This window comes from Schistosoma mansoni, chromosome 1 (genome assembly GCF_000237925.1).
Source record: "Schistosoma mansoni strain Puerto Rico chromosome 1, complete genome".
Lineage (NCBI taxonomy): Eukaryota > Metazoa > Platyhelminthes > Trematoda > Strigeidida > Schistosomatidae > Schistosoma > Schistosoma mansoni.
Window position 1 is genome coordinate 24,485,918 of NC_031495.1, and position 27,041 is coordinate 24,512,958.

The 27,041-nt window shown below is 36.7% G+C and overlaps 1 protein-coding gene across 1 annotated transcript; it reads left to right on the forward strand.

Annotated features, from left to right (window-relative positions):
- Positions 1–8,489: 8,489 nt before the first annotated feature.
- Smp_125780 (phosphatidylserine synthase 2) lies at positions 8,490–26,812 on the forward strand (the record flags this gene model as incomplete). Its single annotated transcript, XM_018793768.1, has 10 exons — positions 8,490–8,669; positions 8,708–8,809; positions 8,845–8,927; positions 12,893–12,960; positions 14,800–14,934; positions 20,183–20,347; positions 22,989–23,107; positions 24,530–24,644; positions 25,220–25,365; positions 26,482–26,812. The coding sequence occupies exons 1-10, from the start codon at positions 8,491–8,493 to the stop codon at positions 26,810–26,812; spliced, it is 1,443 nt and encodes a 480-aa protein (XP_018648247.1). The 5' UTR covers position 8,490.
- Between the last annotated feature and the right edge of the window lie 229 nt (positions 26,813–27,041).

Below are 27,041 nucleotides of genomic sequence, written 5' to 3' on the forward strand. Positions count from 1 at the left end.
AAGAAGAAACAGTGCAGCGAGAAGAGGTATGTGAATCTACGGTTTCAGTTCTGGATTGACATATCGACTCAAAACAGGCTACTGCAGAGCCAAGCCTGAGCAGTGTAGATGATGTGATCGAGAGGCATATTAAGGTAAATGATTGGCTTGCGGTTACACTCGGAAAAAACAAGTAAGTAAACAGGGTGATTTGTTGATTGGTTTCATTTACCCAGTAGGGCTGATACAGTAAACCGTTGTCGAGGTGTGGTTATCCTGGACACAAAAAGTACCTTAGCCACATGGGCTGCCGAGACAATGGCACATGATTCAGAGACATGTGAACTTGTAAGTTGTAGTTTGAAATGTAAACGGCGAGATATTGACTCATTTGTAGTATACCGCAGTCCAGGATTTGTAGTAGATGACATCCTTCCAAGCAATCTTAAGTCCTGTTGTAATGGGGATAAAAGCCATATAGTAGATCACTTTAATGCACTGTATATAAACTGGGTAAACTTAGAAAAATGGTCATCAACAACATCATTTGATTGCAAATCGTTAGACACCACAAATGCCATATCTTTATTCCAGAACATTAGAGATCTCACCAGATAGGACCTACAAAGCTCCTCGTCTGCAGCCTCGGCTGAAAACTGAATAATTGACTCAGAGGCATCAGTATAATAGGCATGGACTCATTTTCGGTAGTTATACAATCGAGTGACCCAAGAGAAGCATGGCAATCCGTGGATAGACTGGGATATTACACGTTTACTCAGACGAAAAAATAAATGTTGGAACATTGCCATCAGCCTTGATGCAGCAAGTACGATGGAACACTTCAGATAGGTAAGAAATAAGTGCACAATTACAAGCCCCTGCTTAAGAGGTGTCTTGGACATCCTGGAAGTACATATGACAGCTACCAGTGCGATTCCAGAACTCCGAGGTTTACCATGCAAAGAGCAGCTTGAAAAACTAGACCTATTTACTCTGTTTTACCACAGATTAAGAAGTGACTTGATTTTTGTGTATAAGATACTAAAAAAACGACTTTGGATCCAATATATTCTCCCTTTTTCCTCCTACCAGTTCGAGACAACTAGAGAGCATCGCAGGAAAGTAGAAAAGACGAGAACGAATGAAATACCCGAAACATACACGTTTTTACACCGAGTCATGAATTCTCGGAATCTGTTACTAAAGGCAGTGGTGCCCGCACCTTCACTTGACTCATTCAAGAGAAGACTAGACACTCACAGAAGCATTTTAGAGAAGAAATAAAATATTCCGTAAGCCTTGTGTCCTTACTACACGAATCTGAAACTGAATCTGATACGATGCGGCGAAGCGTGATGTTAGTTACTTGCGAAGACGCATTGAAAATAAGGCGGGATCAAAGGACAGAACCTCCAATCCCTTATCCTAGTTAGAGCTGAGATCGATGTGGTATGCTTAACATTTTTTCGTTAATACTGTAATTTTTTGTTAGAAAAGTTTTTGGAATTTAATGCGCAATGTAGACAAAATCACATTTGATAGCACTGAAATGTACGAGGCATCGCTTTGCCTGCTGTATTTTTATTCGTTTTGTTATTTTTATTTTGATCTGAAGACCATCAGCGTTGATGATCTCTGTCGAATGATTGGAGGCCCACTGGAGTTAGATGGGGATGGTGTGACAAAACATATAACTTCGAAGTAACACCTCGCGGTCAGCATCTAACATGGATTACCCCTTTGACGTACTAAAGTACTATGGCTGCTTTGAAGACCGTATAACACAAAAGAAGTTATTATGGAAATATATTAGTAGGAATGGTTACAGAGAAGATAGCTAGACCACCACTGCATTCGCCAGTCCATGGTATACGACTAGCTGATGAGCGTTGGCTGTCCTTGAGTTTGACAAGGAATAATTACCTGTTCGACATTCAGTGACCTAACTGCAGGATGATTTGGCTAGGACCCAATGACATTTCACTGACCATACAATACTTCCCCACCAGATTCAATCACCGTTTGGATCGGTACCAAACATTTTGGGAGTAGTCACGCGTCGGAGGTTGCCAAATGAATAAAATGAATCTTCCGAGTATTGCCGAGCTGTAAGATAAATGGAGAGGAGGCGGCGGAAACTGATCGGTATACAGAGAGTAATAATATGTAACTGGGGCGTTGGTTGAATGTAAAGCAGTCAACCGTAGAAACGATAGAGAAAACATGACGTTTTAAAGTTCTATCAAGTCGCATTGAAATAGACAGCTCTGACAAGAGATTGAGTTTCTCAGATGAGAAACGTTTAGTTTGTCTCAAGAGTAATGATTATATAGTGATAGTAGGATAAGTGTGTTATCAATCAAAGCCGATGTTCATAAGGCCATTGTTTTATTGTATGAAGTCGGACAGTGTCGTTGACAGCTTCTCTTCATAAGTGTCTAATTCTAGTTATATCTGTAAATAATAGCCTAATTGTAAGTACAGAAGTATAACTGTGAAGTGTTGTGACTTCGTTGTATGAAGCCAATGACCAGTTTGTTGTCAGAGTTTGAAAAGCCGATGATTGCCATTACAATCAGACTACAGATCGAGAGCGGAAATGGCACGATGAATTCTAAAAAGACGATAAACGGTGAATGCTGCATGTTTATTCGACAAGTGAACCGAAAAATATCGAAGAGAACATGGAAAACCAAGAGTGTCGCTCTGGACTCATATCAATGATATTGTTGAAAATCGCTGTCAGTGTTGTCATAGGGGTGACAATGTTTTTTGCAATTTGCGAGAGATTCGCTCGACTGCGTAAACTGAGTGATAGTGTCGTCAGATCACCAACTGAATTTGACAGGTTTTGAGTTGTCGAATGGTTGAACAGCTCATTAATGTACCGAAATCATCTGTTAGATAACAGCCATGAGGAAGCAGTGCTTCATAAAATGAAGTACGACATCGAATTTGAGTAAGTACAATAGTTAGGGTGTGTTATAACTTCAAGTCGAAATAACATCGGTCTGACGTATACTGACTGTTGCACTGAACGCTCGTTCGGGTATTATTATTGTAACGGTTAGATGTGTGAATAAAAACATATACTAGGACTTTGGTGGGGTTCGTGGAAAATTTCAGAGGTCTTTTAGATAGTATCCAAACTCGTATCGCGTGTGAGTAAGCCGAAGGTCTTTTATTCAGGACGGTACCAGGAGTAACGTGATACATTTGTTGCTTGAGTTAGAGTGCCACACCAGAGTGGTTTGAATCCAGAATCTGAAGATAGGGTTGGTAGGGTTCCGGACCAGAAGACGCTGCAGACGTAGGAGGAGATCACCTTGTGCCAAGACACCAGAAGCCACCATAACTACCAGGTTCAAGACCATACATATGCCCGACGTATTCGGAGCCACAACATAGTGAGTTGGCACGAGCGTGGGTGATCAAGCCAGCTCTTGCCAAGGTTGACTGAAGTCGACAGTACCAATAGAGTGATGGTCGGAGACGTGGGCTCAGGATAAAAAATCAAATAAAAAGAGAAAGGTGTAGTATGCATGGAGTTTAGGGATGGATCCGTGTACTGTATCCGTCGTCAACCGAGAGGTTAGTCTCGAAAGCGTAGGGGTGGGCGTACTCGGCGACTGGAACATGAGACGGCAGTTTCGTTCGTACCTCGTGAGACTGCAATCTCATCCGAAGTCAAGGGTGGCGTGGTCTGATGATCTAGACGTGAGGCTGAGGTCTCGTCCGTGGACGGTATAGATGACACGTGCTGTTGACTGGGACTTGAGAATTAAGTCTCTGATGTATGTAGTGTGGGATCCGACGTAGATGTAGAGATCCCGCTAGAAGGTTTTATGTGTCCAGCATTGGATCTCAACTTAGCAGGTAAGCCACTGCCATCGACGTGTGCCGGCTTGAGACGGGAAATCACGTGAAAAGGTCCTTCGTAGGGCTGTTGCAAAGGCTTGCGTACCGCATCTACTTGTATGAAAACATGTGGACAGGTAGATAACTCTCGAGGGAGAGAGACCTGTGGATGCTGTATTTGAGTTGATACCGGAGGCAGTGCTCGCATATATTCAGACAATTCTTGAACGTAGTCTGATTTACCAAAATTGTTTCTGCTCCGTGATGTGAAAAATTCCTCAGACAGACACAATGTCGTACACAAGTTTAGGGGCAGAACATTGAATATCTGCCCTTGAGCTAGTTCTTATACTTAAGAGGACGAGTCGTAAGGTCTCGTATTAATCGTTGTTTCCGTTAGCTCGAAAAGCACTTTTAACTTGACGATGAAACCGTTCAACTAAACCATTTGATGCTGCGTGGTAGGCGGTAGTGTGTATGCATTCCGCAACGAGCAGCCAGGTCAGCGAGGAGAATAATTCGAACTGGAATTGTTGTCCTTGATCAGCCGTGGCAGTCGAGAAACAACCGTACAGCGCTATCCATCGTTCTACAAAGCGGCGAGCAACTGTCTCCGCCGTAACAGACGTGTTGGGGATAACTTCGGGCCATCCTGTGAGTATGTAATCATAGAATGTTGTGCTTCTGTACAGGAAGCATCATTTGCTGGGCGACAGCCATAGCAGGGGGATCAAGCATCGGTAAAGTAACTACACTCATTTGGATGCGTGATAGAGCATCGTCAGCATAGTTCGACTGGCCTTTAACGTGACGAATGTCTGTCGTGTACTTAGGGGTGTAGTCCAAATGTCTGCACTCCCGTGGTGTAGAGCGGTCAGACTTGATATTCAGAGCATACGTTAAAGGTTCATGGTCAGTGAATAAGATGAAACTGTGACCTTCTGCTGCGTGCCGGAAATGTTTGATGGCACAGTAGGTTGCTAGCATTTCGCGACCGAAAGCGCTATATCTCGTCTCCGTGGGAATGGGGAGTCGTGAGAAAACTTCGCGAGGTTGCCAACTTCCGGAGATGTTCTGTTGCATAATGGCTCCTATGGCAAAACCCGATGCATCAACCGCTATACTAAGCGTGGTTGATGAGTCAGGAGTGTGATTTGAGCTAGAGCCGTTCTGATCTCTGAAAATGCAGTACGCGCGGAATCGTTCAATTCCAATTCGCGTGCATTGCAGAGAAGTAGGTCGGTTAATGGTCGTAACCGTTCTGTCGCGTGTGAGATGAAACGCTGGTAGAGTTTAATCAAACCGAGAAGTGCCTTCAGTTCTTTGAGTGTGGACGGTACGGTATACTCCATTATTGCACGCACTTTGTCCTCACAAGGTGAAATACCCTTCTGCTTAATAATGCGACCTAAAAATTTTATTTCTGGTTTGACTATTATTCCACTATCCGAAAGGCGCTGGAATAGTAGTCTTAGGTGCTGATAATGTTCATCTACGTTTGATGATGCGATTAGCCGGTCATCAATATAGACGTGAACAAAATCTAAGTCTCGTACTATTCTATCGAAAAACCTTAGGAAAGTTTGAGCAGCATTCTGTAATCCGAATGACATTCATAGGAACTCGTGATAGCGGTTTTCTCGATATCTTCAAGAGCGACTGGGATCTGATGATATGCTCGTACCAGATAGATCTTAGAAAACATAGTCGTGCCCTTGAGTGATACCGTGATGTTATGAATGTGGGGATGGGGTAGATATCAAAACGTGTAGCTACGTTTAATGCTCGGTAGTCTCCACATGGTCTCCAACTAGCCCCATCCTTTTTTGTATCATGTGGAGAGGTGAGGCCCAGGGACTGTGAGAAGGACGAATAATAACAGTAGCTAGTAAATTGTCAAACTCACGTTTAGTGAAAGCTAATTTGTCCGTTGCCAGTCAGCGAGGTTTTGCCGTGGCTGGGGGTCCGTGGGTGACTATAAGGCGTACCACACGATTGGTCAGCGATGGGATCTCCTCGAGAGGTTTAGTCAGTTGTGGGAATTTTCATGATAAAGTGTGGAGTGTATCGTCATGCTAATGAAATACACCTGTGATTCGGTTCGCGTTTGCTTGAGCTTTAAAGCCCGTGAATTTACTGTCCGACGAAATGTCGGTTAGCTGTAGCCTACGTGAATCGACTAACAATTCATAGTGCTGTCGGAAATAGATAACAAGTATGACTGTGGGAACATCGGCAATGATGATGTAAGATCCAAACTTAAATTCCAATAGGTCTGGATGTGGCTGAATAACTGGGGAATAGTTTTGTGGACGCGTGACCCAATCGAAATCAGAGCAAGGTGTTTTGGGTAACAACGGTTTTAAAATTTATCATATATACAAATGTACAAATTTACCTAAACAAATATTACCACACAGTTATTCAACCAATAATTAATCCCAAAATAATCAATCTAAATTACAATAAGTAGGAAGTTAATAAGAAATATAAGAAATTTACCGGACACACCAAAAAGTAACCGTTATTCTATCTTTTCTGGATAGATCAAGTAAGATTCCGTTTGAGTGGCTGTTCTATAACACAACGTGTTTCAAAATCTGGGAAGGTGCTCTAATTTACAACCAAAATGCACGATCCCAGTCAAAATCAAACAGCCCAACCAAAGAGCGAACATTCAATATGGCAGCCGCCAGAATAATGTCAATTAAAACAAATTATATATAGATCATGAAGAAACATGGAAACTCAACGAAAGCGATAGAAAGACTGAGAGAACTATTATGAAATTAAACGTTACAGTCGCAGTTGGCATCAAAAGAATAACAATATGTACAAATAAAGAGACCACTAAGAAGAAATTGCAAATGTATACATGGAGGGATTTTCACCTTCAAAATGGATCTTACAGATGAACGTCCACAGATACTGTCGTCGGTTGCTCAGGTTGACCGTAAGCTGTCGTGTACCATAGGTAGGGGTGACCGAGCCATTCGCAGTGCGTAGTTGAAGCATCGTAGCTTGAGACTTACTGTTGTCAATAGGTACGACTGCACTTGCTCGCCGGCTTTGGATTTTTCCGCCTTGTATGAGCAGGGGGCTCCACGACGGCGGGCACCGGACCCGAAGGCACGATGGGACCAGCCTTAACAAGAAATCGCTTACGAAGCTGCCTTTTGGCGTGGCTTGGGAGAGGTCCGCTTGGATCGAGTAGTTACGGCCTGACGGGAGTGTGATTTGGCTCGGGGACTTAGGGTTCCGGTATATTGGATCGGTCTCGGAAAATGAGACGGGTATGAATACAGCCACTCCTGTCACTCTGAGCCGAAGGGCGATTAGCTTCGAGATCAACGTTCGAGCATGAGGTTGAGGAAACTATATGGTTGTCTTGGGCGGTAGTCCTTGACAATATCTTATCTGTTATGAGGGCCATCTGACTAAGTGGTGTGTCCTCGAGCAGAGCCGTAATCGTTGGTTGTATATGTGCTGATAGAGATTTGAGACATAATTCTTTGACGAACTCGGGTCGTGGGTCCTGTGAGAGGTTGCAGGAGCGTGAGGCGATGGTTCGTTTCGCATCAACCAGTGGGTGCTATGCTAATAATGTCCTCGATCGTTCCTTCCTCGATGGGTGGAAATGCTTGAGTATCGCCTTCTTGTATCGACCATAAACACTAGATACATTATGGTTGAAGACGATCTCAAAAACAGCAGCAATGTGATCCCCTGGTAAAGTTTCGAGAGCGTAAGTGTAATTCTGCCGTTGGTTCGTAGTTAGGAGAATCTGAAATTGAGACTCCCGTGCCGCTAACCGAACTTCTGGATCGTGGGGAATAAAGGAGACGGGTCGGAAGTTGATAATCTGTACCTCGGAGTCTATTGTATAAATACTACTCTTATCGTGTTACATCATTTTGAGTTGTTGCCAGAATATTATATATTGAAAGATACCAATACGGAAATGTTCAGCAAACGTAGATAGATAAAAGATATACTTAAGGTGATAGTCTTCCTTGAGAAGTTTTCCGGTGGTTGAAACGTGTTCGCAGTTTTGACACACCAGATGTAGTAGGCGTCAAGTCGCGGTTGACTATGAGCACCACTTCAGGAAACTATGTGCCAATTACTAGGTTAGATCCCTCCGTAGGCCAATTATCAGAAGGCAATTGATGGTTGTAGTAAGATGTATTTGTTGGCGATCCGCGGTATCGAAATAATACTGAGATCGTGCCAAAGTTTACAAGCAGGACTACTGAGAGTACACGAGTTCACACAAGGTCACAAAGCAACGGAAAAGTGTCTTTTTGGAACACTTAAATGAACAGGTACAGTAAAACAATCACTGTTACAATTGGTTATAATAATTGTTTCCGTTATGATGGTCGAGTTCTCTTCGCAAAATTAGGTCAGTACACAACTTTTAAGCACCTGATGAATGTAGGCGACTAGATTAGCGTCATAAGCTTCAGCTTCTGCCTTACAGTAAATCATAAACAATGAAGAAATCGCTCCTGAGGTGTCACAGAGATAGTGTATACTGAGTAACCACCTTTCTAAAGGTTTAAATACTTTGCATAAAACTCGTCAATCCTTTTAATATCCCACTTTTTTGTTCGATGACCTTGTGTCTTCGGCCACTTTTCGTATATCATGAAAAAATCGTGTCGTTCCGAAGATCTTCACGGGAAGTATTTGGAGAAAAATAACAAACAGAACAACATACAGAGTACTTTTACATACTCAGGGCATCATCAAACTGCATATAACTGGGAAGATGTAAAAAATAGAACAAAAGACTTTTACGATGATGGAACTTCCACGTTTTTCTGGTATTTCATCTGTGTAGTTAATGTTTCTTGTAAATAAGGAATGCTCATACTGTGTTGTGCTTATTCATATTTGCATGTATTCTGATCTACGTTGCTTTGCTAGAAAATGGCAACTATTCTTCTGAATACAATATGAAGCGGTAAGTTGATTCAAAAGAACTGATTTCTGTTAAAGTGGTATTAGTGCAGTTATCATGGTATTTCTCTTGTTTGGAGTTTTGCACACACCGGATGGCCCGTTTCTCCGACCACATCCTGGTGAGTTAAGTCTTTGACTTTCCATTTATAGGCTTTCCTTCCAGATTACTTGTCAAACCTGTCTGAATCCTAGCTAAAATATGCTGTGTTATATTCTCTTCAAAATGTGTAGTGTTGAATGGAACTTCATATTGTGTTTGAGTGGGTGTAATCATTGAGTGTTGATCATCGAATAGTGTAATCTATTTAACGGAGACATCCCACTTTAAGAGTTGAATATCCTTAAGCAAGTCAAACATCATATACGTACGATAACACGTAATTAGCGAGTTAATACTTGGCTTTTAGATTAAGTGTCTCATTCATAACCTTTTTCTGATACTGTTCACTTGGAACAAAAAGAAAAATTGCCAGACCTCATTATTGTACATTTCTTATACCATTTTTATGAAATCAAGTAGGGATTACGTATGTTCTGGTCATTCATATTACGTCACTTCTCTACTATGTACCAAGAAATTCTTGTGGATCATAAGCGTTTCAAACCGTTCATAAAGTATCACTTGCAAGGTTACTCAGAGTTATGATGAATATTATCGCTTTTTGAGCGACATAATCAAAGTCACTCTCGAAGACAATTGGTTCAGTAGTGTCTCAGCCTAACCAGATAAATGGCACATCCGCAACATGACTTTCCGGTTCCAGTGTCATATTAATTTCCTTAATATATGTGAAATTGATCTGCTAACAAAATGTCATGCTAAGTCGTGTACTGCTATAAAATTGCCTTTTTACAAGGCAACCATTTACTAATGCATTTCAGATACAACCTCAAAATGACGGAGTTACAAGGTTCATCAATAAGTTTATGGACTACGAGTGTTAACTATGTTAATGAAATCGCTTTACATAGGCTACTGATCATCGGTATAAGGCGTAGCATGAATGTGTGTCATCACAGATTGTCACTTCTTATATCAACAAATCAATAAAAAAAGGCGAGTAATGAACATACGATTGTTTAGTGACCAGGTATATATACAATTAGTATATAAGATCTTGTCTGATCTCGTAAATATATCTTCCAGCACTGGTAGAATATCTAGATAGTGCAAAGTCTTTGTTAATGACGATATAATATACCAACTGAGAAGCATACACAACATTCTATGGATTATGTTTCAACACCTTTTAGAAGCACCTGGTAGGGTGTTCAAATAATTTTAGGTGAAATTTAAAGAAAAAACAAAAGTGCAGCTGTAAACTAGTTTAAAATACACAACCATATTCAGTTAACTTACTGGCACGATTTGAACTCATTTTGAGCCATGACTTATCAGGTTGTTCGTTAATGCTTCACATCTATAACACGAGCAAGCGTCAAACAGTTCTGTATGTGACATCAAGAAATGATCAAACAACGCAAACGTACACTCTCTCTTGTCTTTATCGATTCCAACCCTTTCCTAATCTTTTGTATTAGTTAGATTTAAAATCTGTGGAAGGTGATTAGTAAAATGTTATGCCCCGATAAGGATAATGAATGGTAACTTTGGGATCTATTTATGAACCAATACTATGCATATATTTTTCGTCGTATAATTTCTAAATGAGTAAACTATTCATGTTTATGTTCCCCTTATTATGAGCTTTATTTTGACTTATGAACTATTGTCATAAGATTTACCGTTCTTGAATTATGCCCTGTCTATCACTTACTATTTCCCCTATTCACAGCCATATTTAGCTGAATCTTGTACAAATGTTATTTTCTATTTTATGGTACGATGTGTCCTATCTGTTTGGTATATAAACCCAATATGCTTGAAATAAACGATTCGTACCGCAGAGGCTGTTATTGGTGCTCTGGACTTAACTGTCTGGGCTAGGCAAAAAGCAGGACCGACAAGTACTCTAGACTGCTCGTACGAGTTTCGTGTATCATTGGTCCGACCTATAATTCTCTGCTCTCTGATTGGCGGTCTTACCAAGTTGTGAATTAACAGGACACTCACTAGGCCACAAGTCATAACATAAAAATGCATCGTATGACTTGTGGACCTCTCTTTCTGGGTTCAAAGCTTTGTACACTAATTATAATTGAGTCCATCTTATTCAATCCGGGAGTCCTAGAGTGTAAATATTTCGTAAAATTTGTGCTTAATTACATGGAACATGACACTAGCTTTCAAAGACACAAAATAATAGACTGAGCATAACAATGTAGTCAGTGTCCATTGGTAGACATGACAGTCATTGGTAATTTAGTGGGTTTTCATCATCGAGAGTTCATTGCGGTCTTTACACTAGTGAAAAGTTCTAGATAGCCATTATTACTAACACAGACAGCTGTTATTTGGTTGACAAATAACCAAAGTTTAACCAAGTGTAAATTCGGCCCTTCAGAGTGTGATCTTCACTTTCAAACCTTTTGTCACGTTTGCTAATTCTTATTCTCGGTGATAATCCTTTTTATCGCCGTCTCATTTGTTTCTTAATAAGCCTATGTAGCTGTTGGCTTAAGGAAAATGGTATCAGTAAATCATGTACTATTAAGTATGAATATTAAAAGATAGGTCTTAACCAATACAACTGTCAACCACTTTCAATGGCTAGTCATTGAAAGTGTGTGCAGGAACGTTTGTTAAATCTCATCCTTGTAGACACTAATCCCCAACTGATTTGTTGAAGTTCAGACAGCTTATGTTTCTCCAAACAATAAGGTCATTGTTATTTAGATTCTTATGGTCTAAACCGTTTCTCTGAATGGTATGTTTACTCCATCTACTTCCTTCTAAGTCTTCTTTAGAGAATGCAATATTTGCAGTTATTTGAGAATAAGTAGCGTGACTTACCTAGACTGTTTAGTTTTATTACTGATTTAGAACATCGAGAAGAGTAGTCGTGGATTGTTATTCTCCCTAACGAGTTTTAGGAATCTATGTGTTAACTAAATATTACCACCTCAAGAGGTGGTTTGCCCTTTCACATGCTAGGAAAGTAAAAGTCTTCCAGTATAATATCCGTTTGATTACAATGTACTCGCTGCTGCTGTGAAGTTAGTGTGCACTTAGTATAGTGTTTTCCTTTAGATTTAAAGTCGATCCTCACTACTGTAGGTAAAAAATTCAAAATATAACAAGCGATAGTTACAGCCATCAGTTGATATGGTTGGTACTATAATGCCACGATTATAGTGCTTTTAACTGTCTTTCTGTTCGCGTCCTAAAATCGTAATTTTACTCGTTTAACTTTTTGCATTAGGTTTAACAGGTTTTTGTAGAACTCATCCTTTGCACATTCCGAATTGTATTGGGCCCATGGATGGCGTTTTCAAATAGGTATTCGAGTGTATCACAAATTCAGTGAACTTTAGGAAAGTTTTGATTATGGGAACTGATATCTTTGGAACCGGATAGTGTCACCAGCTCGCACATGAAGTGTAACTAAAATCCAAGCACATAAATCTGCACTTAGTATATAACTTATGGTTTTTTCATCTGGCTAGAGTAAATGTTTTTCAGCTTCCTTCAGATAAATCTTAGTAAATACTCATTTGACGTTTTCCAAACGATAATAATGATAAAGCACTGACCCTTCTGCTAACAGACAGTTCTAATTCAAGACTTTCTAAGTTTCGAAACCTTTGTGAAACACACTTAAGTGTCTAAAATGACTTAAATACAAGGGTTTCTGATAGCTTACTGATTGTTGCTTGTTCACTAGTGAGCTTTTAGTTCATATAATATCAAAGTCGGATATAGGATTCTTGTGGAAATTCTGCGTTGATTAAGACGTGCCTAAGTTGATTCCAAATTGTAAAATTAAAACATACATGTTTTATAACTCTCTTTTGCTCAGCCTCTAAAATTTGTAAAACATTAGTCACTTTACCAATGTTACTGGACATTTTTTTAGTAGTGCCGTGGTTGGTGCCTATGTTTAATTTGTGTATGAAATATGTTTCCCTCATATGATTTACATTTTATACTGTTTCATCAGTTATAATTTTACCTTTTTTTCAGCATTTTGGCGCTTTATACTCTGCCTTAGCATTTTATATGAGCTTATACTAGTTTTCCTGCTATTTCAAGTAAGTAGTATGAAGTGGATTCCAATTTTCCCAGTTTTAAACAATATTTAAATACGAACCGTTAACTAACAAATATCCATTGTCAAGTGCTTGTATTGGGTTTCTTGTACTCAAGTAGTTGCACAGATACAACTCAAAAGATTTATAAGTTTGTTTTTCCAAGCGTCAGGTCACAGGTTTGAACTCTTATTTATCGTATTTGGGGAAGAGAATTCTTAAGTAATAAACATTCCACCTTCTAAACTTGTACACGAATTTCAATATTTATGCGGATTCCTATTTCTTTTCATTGCTAGGTTGATTAACTGAGAAATTTTATTCGGAACACAGTCTCTTATTGTGTGCTACCAAAAAATGTTGATTTATATTCCTCCGGTTTCACATAGCTAAAATGATAAGTTGCCGTTTAACAGTTATACTCTTATCATGGAAAATACACTAAAACTATCACTGGTCGATATATGCTGGGTTTGGATGGCTAAGGCGATGTTTAATTACGTGTCATTCGAGATATGACGTTCCTCCAAGTACAAAGGAATACATGTCAGCAGATGATGATTTATCACTAATTAATTATCGACTTAGAATATGCAGATGACATAGTCCTGTTTGGTAAAGACGCTGACAAAATGCAGAGTTTTCTGTGAGCACTGAGTAACAATGCAAGGATGTTTGGGATGCTTTTCTCCCTCTCTAAATGCAAATTGTTACTCCAGGACTGGTCTGCGTCAACACCTGAACTAAGGATAGAGAGTGAAGTAGTCGAACATGTCGACAACTTCACTTATCATGGAAGTCTGTTCGGCCCTAATGGGTTGGTGTCTGACGAAATCTCAGCACGGATTCAAAAAGCTCGTTTGGCTTTTGTCAACTTACGTCACCTATCGCAAAGACGAGATATCCGTCTATGAATTAAGAGACGAGTATACTGCACAGCAGTTCGCTCTGTTCTACTTTACGGCTGCGAAACGTGGTCATCAAGAGTAAAAAATACTCGTAAGTTACTAGTATTTGATCACAGATGTCTTAGAAATATTCCTCTCATCTGCTGGGATCACGGAGTGAGTACTGGTGAGATTAGACACAGGGTATTGGGGAATGATGGTAAATCAGTTGATGAGGTCATAAATCTTCATCGACTAGTGTTGGGGATGGTTGGAAGAAAGTTAGTGGCGGCCAAACCAAAACGTGGTATCAGTGCTTGAAGTCACCAACTTCTAGTCTGAATCATGTTGGTAGATGCAGACTACTTGGTTGGGGTCCGCGTGACTATCGTAACCAATGGTTGGAGACTCTGGGCGATATGGCTTAGAATCGATCACAATGGCATAGGTGTATACACATTCTGTCTTCTCTTAAACCGTGAGATTAAAATAGCTTCATATCCAATTTCTAGGAAATGATGAGGTTGTATCATTCTTTGCTTGCACAGAGATTGGCTTGTCTGAATCAGGGGTTTCGGTTTCAAAGGTGTCCAGAAGAATATCAAGAGGTATTTTATGTCGAGTCTTGTTGATTACGGTCAAAGTTGCTTTCTGTTGTTTAACACGATGCACCCAATCTTCTGAGCCAACTGACACCTCGTAAACCACACTTCCCTTTGTTTTCTCGATTCGACCAGCTATCCATGATAAGAATTCTTGGCCACTTGTTATATGTACCTACTACCAAAAGGTAAATATGTCCGTGAATGGGACCAGCGAAGTCTAAGTGCATACGTTGCCACGGTGACTGTGGTATTGGCCATGATTACTCTCTATGATAATTTTGACCATTGTATCTCATGTCATGGTTTTCACTGTCGTATACTGTTTTTTTTTACATTGTTCCATTATTTAGAGTGTAGACGATGCTCGTCAGTGGTTACGTTACTTAGATTTAGAGCTTGGTAAACCTTTAGAAGAAAAAGATTATGGTGGGAATTGCCGAATATACGATTGGGATAGACCAGACAATCCATGGCACAATGTCATCGTCAGTATTTAACGTGTTACATTTATTGCCAATTTTTTATAACCTATGGGTTCGTCTTTTTCTATCCTCACGTATGTATATGTCATATATGTGTTAAGGCTAATCACGTGCATCTTTCCAAGTTTTTTTTATGAATCTTTATGCACAGAAATATAAGTTAATTTCAGATCAGTATTACAATAGTAGGTCAGTATGCGCTAGAACAGTGTTTTAGAGCTTCGTTGATAAGAGAAAAACACCATTTAGTGTACAGTAAAGTGTATACTTCACGTTTACTTGCGTGAGCGAAAATATCATTATGTTCTCATATCTGTCTTTGATTTTTGCTGTCATATTTTGTATGAAATAGCGATTTGCCGTATATATGTATAAATTATGCGTATTGTTGTAGGTAAATGTTTCTAATACGAAAATGCTTCGAATTATGAAATTTGTAGAAATGAACCGATAAGCTGCATCATCAAAATTGATTTCCCATTAAAGATATTTTCATTGTTAATGGAGTCAGTATTTTTCATGACCTACTCTATTAATCTTACTGGAAACATCGAGTTGATGATCGAAAGGTGAACATATTACTTAAGTGCCTTCTCTATCCTACTCTAAGACTGGCAAACAGAGGGTTAGCAGAAGAAGATATGGGTAGTTAGCTAGTATTCCATCTTGGTAAATTCAAACCATCATGTATGTATATGTGGTGTCACCACTGGGTGAGCAGTAGTGAACGTATACTCCAGGATATATCCTATACATGTATATCATTTGTTGAAATGACGTAATTATGTGTTACATGCACAGAATCACCACATGTTTCGATATACTATTTGGGATGAAGAAAGATCAGGTTAAAAATTCTAAGGTTAACCAATGATATGTTTATCACTAGTGTAGAATATCACGAGCTTTTAGTTAAACTAATGTTAAAGGTAAGGAATTAAATCTTTGAATTAACACAAATCAGTAGTTACAGCCGTGAGTACTGTGGAGAAAAACCAATCATAACCGCACAGTTACATGTTCGTTTCTAAGCCTACGTTTTGTCTCTTTATTTCTATATTCTAATGTGTTTCTTCCTTCTTTAGTGTATGATAAATTTCATTTTGTCATTCTACGTTGTCGTTGTTTTCGTTGTTTGTCTCAGTTTGTCCAACACAATCTGTCGTTTGAGCGGAATTACTTTGATTGATGGTTAGGTGTTGTTTATCTTATTGATATTTTTTGTAGTACATTTAGTGGTTGTATTAGTGTAATTAATGAGAACACATGTGGGGACAACCAGAATATCTTGGTAAAATATGGAGACCGTATACTGAATACTTCATCTGAAAATTTCCATCATTTGTCCTTCACATTCTGTATCATTCTTCCAGTGCTTAATTCTTCTCTATCTTCCCCTCTATTTTCTCCAACCTGATCTTCCTAGCCTTCTGCTGCCAGGTCTTCTACTTCCGATCGGTATTAAATACTACTTATGTCGACAGACATAAATAGCATACACCACAGCAGCAGTAATAGTGTTTTCCATTATTGATGAATAAGTACGTCTCGTGGTAAGCTGTAGACACTGGAAAATGTGTACGATAACTTAGTTCAAAAGTGCATAAACATTCAATTTAGTAAACATACTTCTTGTACAAGCTTTGGTTTCTTGTTAGTTATTGTTGTTCACTTTAAAGCTTTGGACTCGATCCTGTGAGCTCTGGTGTTTTTACATTGTTAAGGTATAGTCACGTTGAGGGATCTATTTTAATATCCCCTAGTTTTCAATGGTCCTATTGTTGTCAGAGTGAAACAGAGACTATTTTCCCTTTCGAACTATTAGAATTTCTTAACGAAACGCCCCATAAAATGCTTTTTTAATGCTAAAAATCTCATATATAAAAAGCTTCATCATAAATAAGAATCATACCTCAATTGAATCGATTTGTCCTTACACTATAACTTCATAGTACTTGTCATAATTTGACTAACATCCAATTAATGTGGAGCATGACCAGTTTTGGTAGCTATGCCAACTTTATCATAACTAGGTGTAGACATTGCATGAATACTAGTTATTCGTATGCCTACAGTTCAGCGAAAAATTTAGTTAATCGTCAAAGCATCAATATTGTCATGTGATATTGTGTATATCCATCAGCTTTTCAATTCACTTTGTTTCATCAGATAAACAGACTTTTGTTCTCATCAATATTGATATGCAAATATACGTTTGAAAAAAATAAATCACTAATACTACTCTTACAATAAAAACTGAAATGATACTTTGTGTATTTCCAAAGTCCTGACGAATTCTTCTCGTTCATCAAACATTTATGAGCTTTATTATTTTCAATTTAATACTAAACTGAATTAATTGTCAACAGTTAAAGCTTGTTAATTGATGAAAAAATCAGGTGATTTTTAGTTTATTTCAAAAAGTTAATTCCAACTACCTATTAATTCACATTTTTATGTTATCTGTGTTGTACACACCCAGTATACTAGTATTATCATAATACGCGCCTAACTCACTGAAATCTGATTGATACACACACACACCCACACTTTGTGTGAATAGCAGTAATAGTACTTGGTCGTTTAAGCATTCTTCTATCGCTCTTTTTGAAACTTCTTGTTAATCCGTATCCATAACTGTACAGGAAGTTAAACAGTTGTCCTGTAATTGTCCTTAGAAAAAGTCAGTTCATGTTAAAGATGCATGACTAAAGATTAAGCAAACCTTTATTTTTGATTTAACGTTTAATTCCTGGACTAGTATAATCAAAATAGATGATATGAATCTAAACAAGTGATTCAATAGACCTAAATCATAAACTTTTAAAATTACTAAATTATAACATTGTGTTCTTTTACATTGTAAATTGTTTTTAAGAAACTATTCATAGTTTTTATAGTCTGAAAGTGAAGAGTGGTGATGATTTTCCAAATTTGTGGTCTTTAGCAATTTTTAACGTATTCCCCTCTGTTTTCTTTTTGTAATGTTTTCTTGCTTTTATAGTTTTTATTGTTTTAATTTTCTCATCTTCATTTTGCTACTTTATACAATTATGCCTATTCTATGTTATTATTACCATTATTATTATTATTATTATTCCAATTAACACTTAGATCGTTCACATATATGTAGATCTTTGTTAGTATCGTAAATTTGTTCACAAAAAAACGATGAAATGGTCACATGCTCAAATGTAATGAATGTTACTTTCCATTTACTCCATAATGTGTGAAGGAGTAAACTTGTTGAGTGATTATGAGAAAAAATTTCTAAAAGACACAGACATATCTTTCCATGTATGGAATTACACTTACAAATCCAAACAAATAAAACTACAAATAATAAAGTAGGAGTAAGAATTAAATAAACAATTGATTAGTGTTACTTTTTATTTGACGCTTATATATATCGGTTTATGGAAGGTAATTTGGAATCAGTAGTGTAATATAGCGTGATAGTGAATAAATATTTAAATAAACTATATAGTCCCACAAATACAATACCATACTTCTTTGTTGTGAACTACAAACATTGAATCAATGATTGTTGAACAGTAAACGTTATTAAATATAATGTATTCCTGTATATCTTAATACTGTTGGTTGGACTTCTAAATTCATGCACTTAATCAACTTCTCCATCTCTCAGCTTTCAAGTATAATGATTGTGCTTGGTATTCTTCCTGCTTCTATTTTTAATTGTTGATGTGTCATCTTTAGATTTTTGATCTCATCCTTATTTTGAACATGGAAATCTGTTTTATTATTGAAGCTTTCAGATCAAGTATTTATCTGAAAAAAATGTTATTTGTTTTCTCATGGTTAACATGTAGGTTGGCCAATACATATCTTTTGAATTGTATAGAAACTGCTTTTTTTAGTTTACTGGTGTTTCTATCCACCTCAGGTTGAATTTGATAGTTCTTCTGATTTCCTGGTATAGTTGTATAGTCAATTTACGATCAATATTTCCATAATGCAAATATTCCTACTTTTTCTCTTAATTATACACGGTTTAGAGAAAAGTTATCCAACAATATTTGATTGACTTTATATAATTATTGTTATGTATTATATACATTTAACAGTAGAATATATATTTTTTTTCTATTTATGACAAATGTATTGATATTTTACAAAATTTTGGCTTATTATTTCATGAAAAGTGATTATTGACTTACCAGTATATACTGCTATGCATAGTAATAATCATTCATCATTATGCAAACTTTATTTATATATGCTTAATAAACAAAAAAATGTACTTGCGTAGGTGACTCTTCAGGTCAACATGGTATACTAATAGTTTTTGTTGTTTCAGAAAAAAAAGATATTTAATCTATTAGATTGACTAAAAAAAATTATTTATTGCAAAGAAGATGAATTTACTTGCATATATCAAATGGGTCATGACTGTTTATTTCTAGTTTTGTAATAATTATACACGTTAAACCCTTTCAATTCTTGATGCTACTGTAAAAATTATCTGGTGTAAATTTCATAATCAAGCTGTGTTCATTAGCTGTACACATAGTTTGTGTTTAAATTCGAAAACAAAATAAAAAACCATCTAACTATTTGTTTATGTCTTATTTGTTACCAGATTATATACAGCCTGAAACGTCTTGCTTCTACATGTTCTACCATACCAACCGGATTGGTTTAATAGTAGTGGTAGAAAAGGCTGTCAAACTATTCCAGACAGTACTGCGGTATAATATTAGAAAGGTGAACCTTCAAGGATACTACTTTCTACAGAGAGAAGGAAGGTTTAGAAAAGGTCAGCCCTGCACGTGCTCTGCTCCGTTTCTTCATGGATTTTCGGAGTAGGAGATTAAGTTCGAATATTGCGTAGTTGATGCAGCCAAAAATATTTACAAAAGGGTCGTGTGTGATTAACGTCTAACATATGCGTTTTGGCTTCTTATCAGATTAATCTTCATCTGAATGAAAAATGGTGCTTCACAACTAATCTATGTTAGTTGTAACCGTAAGGAATAAAATTACCGATATCATCATTAATTTTATTTCACTGTTCTGATTTTATAGTATATTAGCCACTGATAAACTCTTGAGATAATTACGGCCTTTGTCAACTTGTTCAGCTTGTAATACATTTCTGATTTAATATCTTTTACTGACTATTTAACTTATTGAATGTGTATTTTATTAATAACATGATGTGTAATAGATATCGACTGTCTTGATAAAACGCCTTTGATCTCAAATGTTTTTTTTTCTGAAAATTTAGTCAAAAATGGATGGTTTTGTGACAGTTCATTTTGTTGGCTGGTGGGCTAAAACGTTAATTCTACGCGATTATTGGATATGCAATGTCTTAAGTTTTGCTTTTGAAGTATTAGAATACTCATTAGAGCATCAGTTGCCAAATTTCTCAGAATGTTGGTGGGACCATGTAAGTTCGGATTTTGAATCATTACCCTTATTTTGAACATCGATATATATATGTATATATATATGTAACGAAAAGATCGTGATATTTCACAGAATATAATTTGGGTTTGCTTTTTAATTAACTATAGCTTAACATATTTAGATTTTATTGGAAATAGTTTTTTAGAACGACTGATCATTAAGGATATTTCATCTTTAATAGAAGCAACACACCCCTTAACTGTCATTGATTTTTCGATTCAGTCCTACATACTTCTGTTGTTATAAATTTTTATGCTTATGTTCTGGTTTTTAATAAACTCTATATGTCATTATTATTATCTGACAATCCGATTCGCTTCTTAACACTTAACCTGACTGGTTATTAAGTAGTAGTATGGCGATGAAAAATCTTTCTTTAATGCCGAAATTAAACAGTAATCTTTGTCGAGTTTCGTTCTCTGGGCTGGATGGTTTGATTGTGAGTGGTTTGTCTTTATTTGCCTGTCAGTCAGAAAAAAAACAAATGGCTTCTGAATCATGGTATGAAATTCGCTTTTCATAAGTTATTAACGGATGTTACAAAATGTATAGTCCCTCGGTAACATTTCTCGCACATATTGTTCAAGTAATTGATACTTTGATCATTACAAAACTGTGATGTGATTAGGGTTTTCCTCGATATTGTTTTCGTGTAGATTATGCAAAAAAACCTTATTTACACTTGATAAATCAGCAAACATAATTATTGATGTTTTGTCTGAGTGAAAATCTTGCTGGTAGCAGTAATTAGTGATGTGTTAGTTATTCCCCATTATGTAATTTCTGCTATACAAGAGCTACATCCAACATCAAAAGTAAGGCCCAACAAACACCATTACATTGACCAACATAGTTAATAAAAATTATGATACATTCCAAACATTAGTAAACTGTTTAATTTATTTTTGAAGGATCAGCCATCCGGCGTTACAGGGAAATGTATAAGAATCACCTTACCTAATTGAACTAATTTCTAAATTTAATTATCTAAATTAACTCAGTAGTCAAGCATTTAAGTGTTTTAAATACTGACAGTTTATATGAAAGGATGGATGGTAGCTAGCAGTTGAATCCAGGACGCGCGTTTTGTCTTATTTGGGACTCGTCAGTTGAATGTACCTGCATCTCAGAGTTGATGTTCACTCAGGGGCTCGAACCCAGTACCAGTTTCTCCAAACGCCATCGCGTTATCCACTTAGCTACTGAGCCCTGATAGCCACTAACTTGTGCAATAGCGTGAAGTTTAATTCATTTTTGTATTAGTTGCTTGAATCTTCCTATTGATGCTCAGGATTGCAATTAACCATCAGTCTCTTATTAGCATATGTGCACCCTGTGCGGATTGCCTCGATATCTCCTTCAGTTACAAGCAATCTGAGCAAAGATGGATGGTGGCTGGCAATATCGAGGCAATCCTTAGAGGATTAACTGCAATCCTAAACATCAATGGGAAGAGTTAAACAAACAATACAAAAATGAACTAACAGCTTAGGTCAGTGAGCGTTTTTAGGTGAATTGACGGTAACAGTACTAATTAATATCTTGATATCAAGTTGTATCTAACATGGAGCAGACTTTAAAAAATTACACTTACAAACATAATGTTCTATGACTGTATATTCTGCATTACATATGATCTTACCGTGATATGAATTATTTCTATGTAACCTTGAAAAATATAAATTACTTTCATGACGAATATGTTCGAGATACAAATAGTATACTTGATTGTTTTGTGTCACTATGATTTCAATATATGTAACTTTTGTTAAAGTGGGTCTGTTTATTTTTACGTTTATCATATATGAGTCACTTGCTGCTAGAATGTGATCTAACGATGACAACTATTTTCTAGTTGCTCAACGGTTTATGTAGTTTTTTAAGTAGATTTTTTGAGAGATGTTTTTGTCGAAATATATTATTCTGTTACACTGTGGGTTTAATTATATATATATATACTTTTCAGAATATAAATTTACGTTAAGTATACTAGCCATCTTTAATTCACGTATATATACATGATTTGAGCATTTACCCTAAAAGTTTACCTGATATAGGGTTTTGGATAATGTTCGTTTCATTTGTCTGTAATTACGTTGAGAACCAGATTTTCAGTCACTAAATCATAATTCCAGTCTTGGCAGTCTGATAAGGTATGAAGTTATCAACAGTAAATATAATTCAACACGAGATTTATTATCTGAAAACGAGTGTTGAATTGGTGTAAAGCTAGAACGTATTTGTTAATAAATACGTATTTCATTCACTGATATACATTCAGTTTCTTGTCTCATTACTCACATTGAGTGTTTAATTACTTTTGCTCATACTACTGCCTCGACCTGCCTTAACAAATTTCTTTTAAATCTCAATCCTTAACTACAAGTGTATAATACATTTCATAAGTTGAAACTTAATCCTCACCTATGAATGTTGCCGATTTTGTTATTGTGAACGCTTGAAGCATTTACTTCATAACACGTTTACTTGTTACTTCGAGAACTATAAAATATTGCTTGGTTTTTTTTCCAGTTACGAGTTTGCTTTTGTTTCACGTTCATGGAAATTATTTAGTTATATTTATGTTCTCACTTTTCTTTTAACAATGTAAAACAAAACAGTGGATCATGGATTTTCTAGGTTGCAACCTTCTTGGAATTTGGTTAGGCATGAAAACAATCAATTATTTAAGCATGAAACCTTATCATTGGCGAGGAATGTGGAATATTCCCAGTTATAGGTAATTCTTATTTATTCTGATTTTGTTATTGAACTACATTTAACCCGATCTATCTTCTCTTTCTCTCGAAGTTCACAAAACACCTAAATTTAACAATTAAGATTGTTTATCCGGTTAGTTATAAGGATTTGTTCGTTCTTCTGTGGGGGGGGGCGATTCAGTGTGATCATCGCCCCGTATCACAAACTAACTGATGCTGAGTATATGAATATTTGGGTTTGGAATACCATCATACCCTCGAAATCCCAAGCTCTTTATGACCATGTTTCACATCCACAAAGTAGAACAGAGCGAAGTGCTGCACAATAAACTTGCCTTTAGGTTAGGAGACGGATATTCCGCCTTCGCCAATAGCAAGGTGTACCTATAATGTTGGGGGAACTGATGTTCCTTGTGAGATTCGAATTGCGTCACGATAAGACGTTAACACTTGAATATTCGGGTGACGACTGATTTCCCGTAAAACGTATTCACAATTGATTTATCACTAAGTAGTAACTAACGCCATTTTTGTTTAGTCCTGTATTGCTTGTCGAACTACATCAATCAAGCAGAACATTGATATCTTGTCAGTGATCAGTCAGTTGTGAAATCACAGATGCTAAAAAGGATGCGTTGTATGTGTTGAGAATCATCCACACAATGAAATTGTTTTCCAAGGTCTAATTCCCTTGATAATCTGATGAAAAAATTGAAGTGACCGGAGTGATAATTTTCTTACGAAACTTATTTACACTGAATATATATGTTATTGAACAAGTGGGGACTAAAGAATCGTGACCAATCAATTGACATTGAAGTGGATCTATTGTAGTTGTTTTTAAGTGATCATTTTCATCCATCTATATTATATTTCTAAGCCAAATAACCCTAAACCATACCTGGTTACATATACCCAGTCTTATAAGAAATAGTTTTAAAATTGAAAATTTTCCCGGTCACTGGACTCGTCTGGGTTTGTTATATTGTTTTGCTAAATTTCATAAAATGAATGTTTGAAATTACTGTGACATCTAGCTAATTTGATGTGAAATTTCACGCTTATTTTCCTCTGTGACTACTTTTTCTTTCATGAAGAAATTAGGATGAAATAAAACAAAATGTAATCTACTGATGATGTATCGGAAACCTATTGTTACTCAGATCAAATGATTTAAAATAAACATTTCTAGATCACCTAGTGACCTTACTTGGAAATGTATTGTCTAGTCTGTTTTTTTTTGGGGGGAGACATATAGGATCAAAGCAGCCAATATTTTGTCTTAGTTGGTAGGACTCTCGAGTGAAAGCAGAATAATCCTCAAAGATTCATTTAGAGTAATTCTGAATGAGTTTAATCAACTAGCGCCGAAAATTATTGTTATGTGATTCGGTAACTTAATGACCATAAATGCATTCATCTCTCTACATTACCTTATACAGAGGCAAACTTCGTAGAGTCATGTTGCAATTTACCCCTCGTCGATGGACTGATTTCGACTGGCGTCCGACTGGAAGTCTAAAAAGATGGTTGGGGACTTTGGTTCTTGCGATTGCAGTAAGTATTGTGGTTTTTTGAACGTTAGACTGTAATCATTGTTATTTTGCGTCAAATTACCATCGCTTATCCGCCTAAAACATTAAAACGACGACTACGATTTATTCTTTTTAGTGGTCGTCCATTCTTGTCGATTACATCAACAGTATGAAAAGACAATTTTGATATACAGTTGCTTTTTTTGACTAACTACTTTTCTTATTTACTAAAGCAATACTACTTCTTTTCCATGAAATAGCTTGTCCTGAATATTGCTAATAAAACAGCTTTAAAATTAGTTTATTTCAACAGATAGGATAATAAGACCATGTATGTTTTTGCTAAAGAATACATTAGTTTACGTCTTTTTGGATTTATCACGATAAAGAAAATCATCAAAACGATAGGATTTCCGATGGGACTATTAATAACCTCTGTCCAAACACTAAACCAGAGTAAACCGAACAAAGGAGCCACAATATGACAACTATCACGGTGAAGTAATATGAAGTCCCCCTGCAAACAGTTCATTCTAATATTTTTTAGTATTTGTAGTATAGACTTATGCTTTATTTATAATTTTTCTTACTTGTTAGATACTTACCGCAGAACTGAATACGTTTTACTTGAAATTCGTACTTTGGGTACCGCCTCCTCACTTTTTGTGTCTTGGACGTCTAATCTTCCTGACCTTGATGGGAGCCACTGCTATTCGTGAATATTTTGAATACCTCGATGATCCGTGAGTGAATTCAGAAAGACTGAAGTAGTAGAATTTTTATGTTATTACTTTTCAATCGCCAAGACACATGTTTACAGACTTTCAAAATATCTAGCCACAACGACTAAGATGATTGATACGAGATTTCATCATAATATTAATAAGGACGTATAAGGAGCGATTTCGAGAGTTATAAGAGTAGTGAATTTGATGAGTATCCCAACGTGCTCAATTATATAATCTGAGGAACCAATGACCCTGGCTCTTTAAACAAAGTAACCGAGGATTTGTTAGACTCCAAGTAACCAATCATTATTTGATAAAGTTATGAATCCATCGAACTTTTCCCATCAAAAGCTCTCTTATCTGTAGTAATTAAATTTAAAATTCTAGATGGTAATCAATGTCAGTTTGGTTGTTTATCATGACTGTTGCAGAGTTCCATACTAGGACGGCAAAATAGCTATTCAGTGCTTCTTGGTTTTAACGTCATCTAATCTGCGATCAATTTTCCAAGAACAATCACTGAAAATGAGACCGATCTTCACTAATGAATCTATTCGAGATCTACTCCTTGAGTTCTGCTGAAAGATTGTGGTTGATGAAAGATATATGTGCTGGGAGTAAAACAGTCATCACCAGCAATAGCACTGGGTGTTCATTGTGCTGTTTTGTGAATGCAATATCACCGGGTACTAATCAAATCGGTTACTGGCTGAATGGCACCGTGCGGTACTGGGTTTGATTTCAGACGGAGTCGTCCTGATAACTCACCTGTACTAACTATGATGAATGCCACTACGAATAAAGAAAGTCTCCACGAACCCCTTCAACTAAACTTCTCACTGTTGCAGGAAGAAAAAAGGTCTTAAATCTTCTGATGATCAAATAAAAACAAGTGGAAGTTACGGAAACCTTGCGAATAGACGTATTCTTTATCAATCTTTTATACTAATGTAACTTCCAAACAGACAACGAATCTACTATTTAGTAATAACAAATGGAGAACATCTAACTTATTACCACTGTATGTTTTTTAAAAATTAAGTGCGAATGTGCATGTACATGTAATGCCATTTGTACTTTTTATCAGAAGTCTACTGATAACTGATTTTTGGTACTTTTCTCCTTTTCTAGTAAATGCAAACGATTTGGGAGACAAGCATGGATGATTGCAAGCATTATTATAACTGAATTGTTGATCGTAATGAAGTTTGGTTGGGACATAATTACTAAACCATTCCCCAGGCATATATCCATTTTCTGGTCGTTGGTTTTAATCGGTCTAGTATCGTGGACTTTCTGGCACTTTTATATCGTACCTTGGTTGTTTCGATGGGGTCGCGCATCGAAAACTGGGACACCAGAGGAAGAAACTATTCAAAATCATCGCCTACAGAAAGCTGAAAACCATGTTGCTTATAGACGCAATGCTAGATCATCAGTAAAGTTGTTAAATCACTCATAGTCACTTTAATAACCGATCTCTTTTGCCTATCTATGAAGATGATTTTATCACATTTTTTAATATTAGGGAATTTCAAAAAAAATTATGTGCCAAACTTGTGTTTTTATTAAACTTTATGGCAGTTAACATCATACACAGGTTCATAACGTCCCGAACCATTAACTGTGACAAGTTCATAAAAAAAACTTGACATCATACTGTTAGTTTTTGACATTCTAAAAGTAAGCAT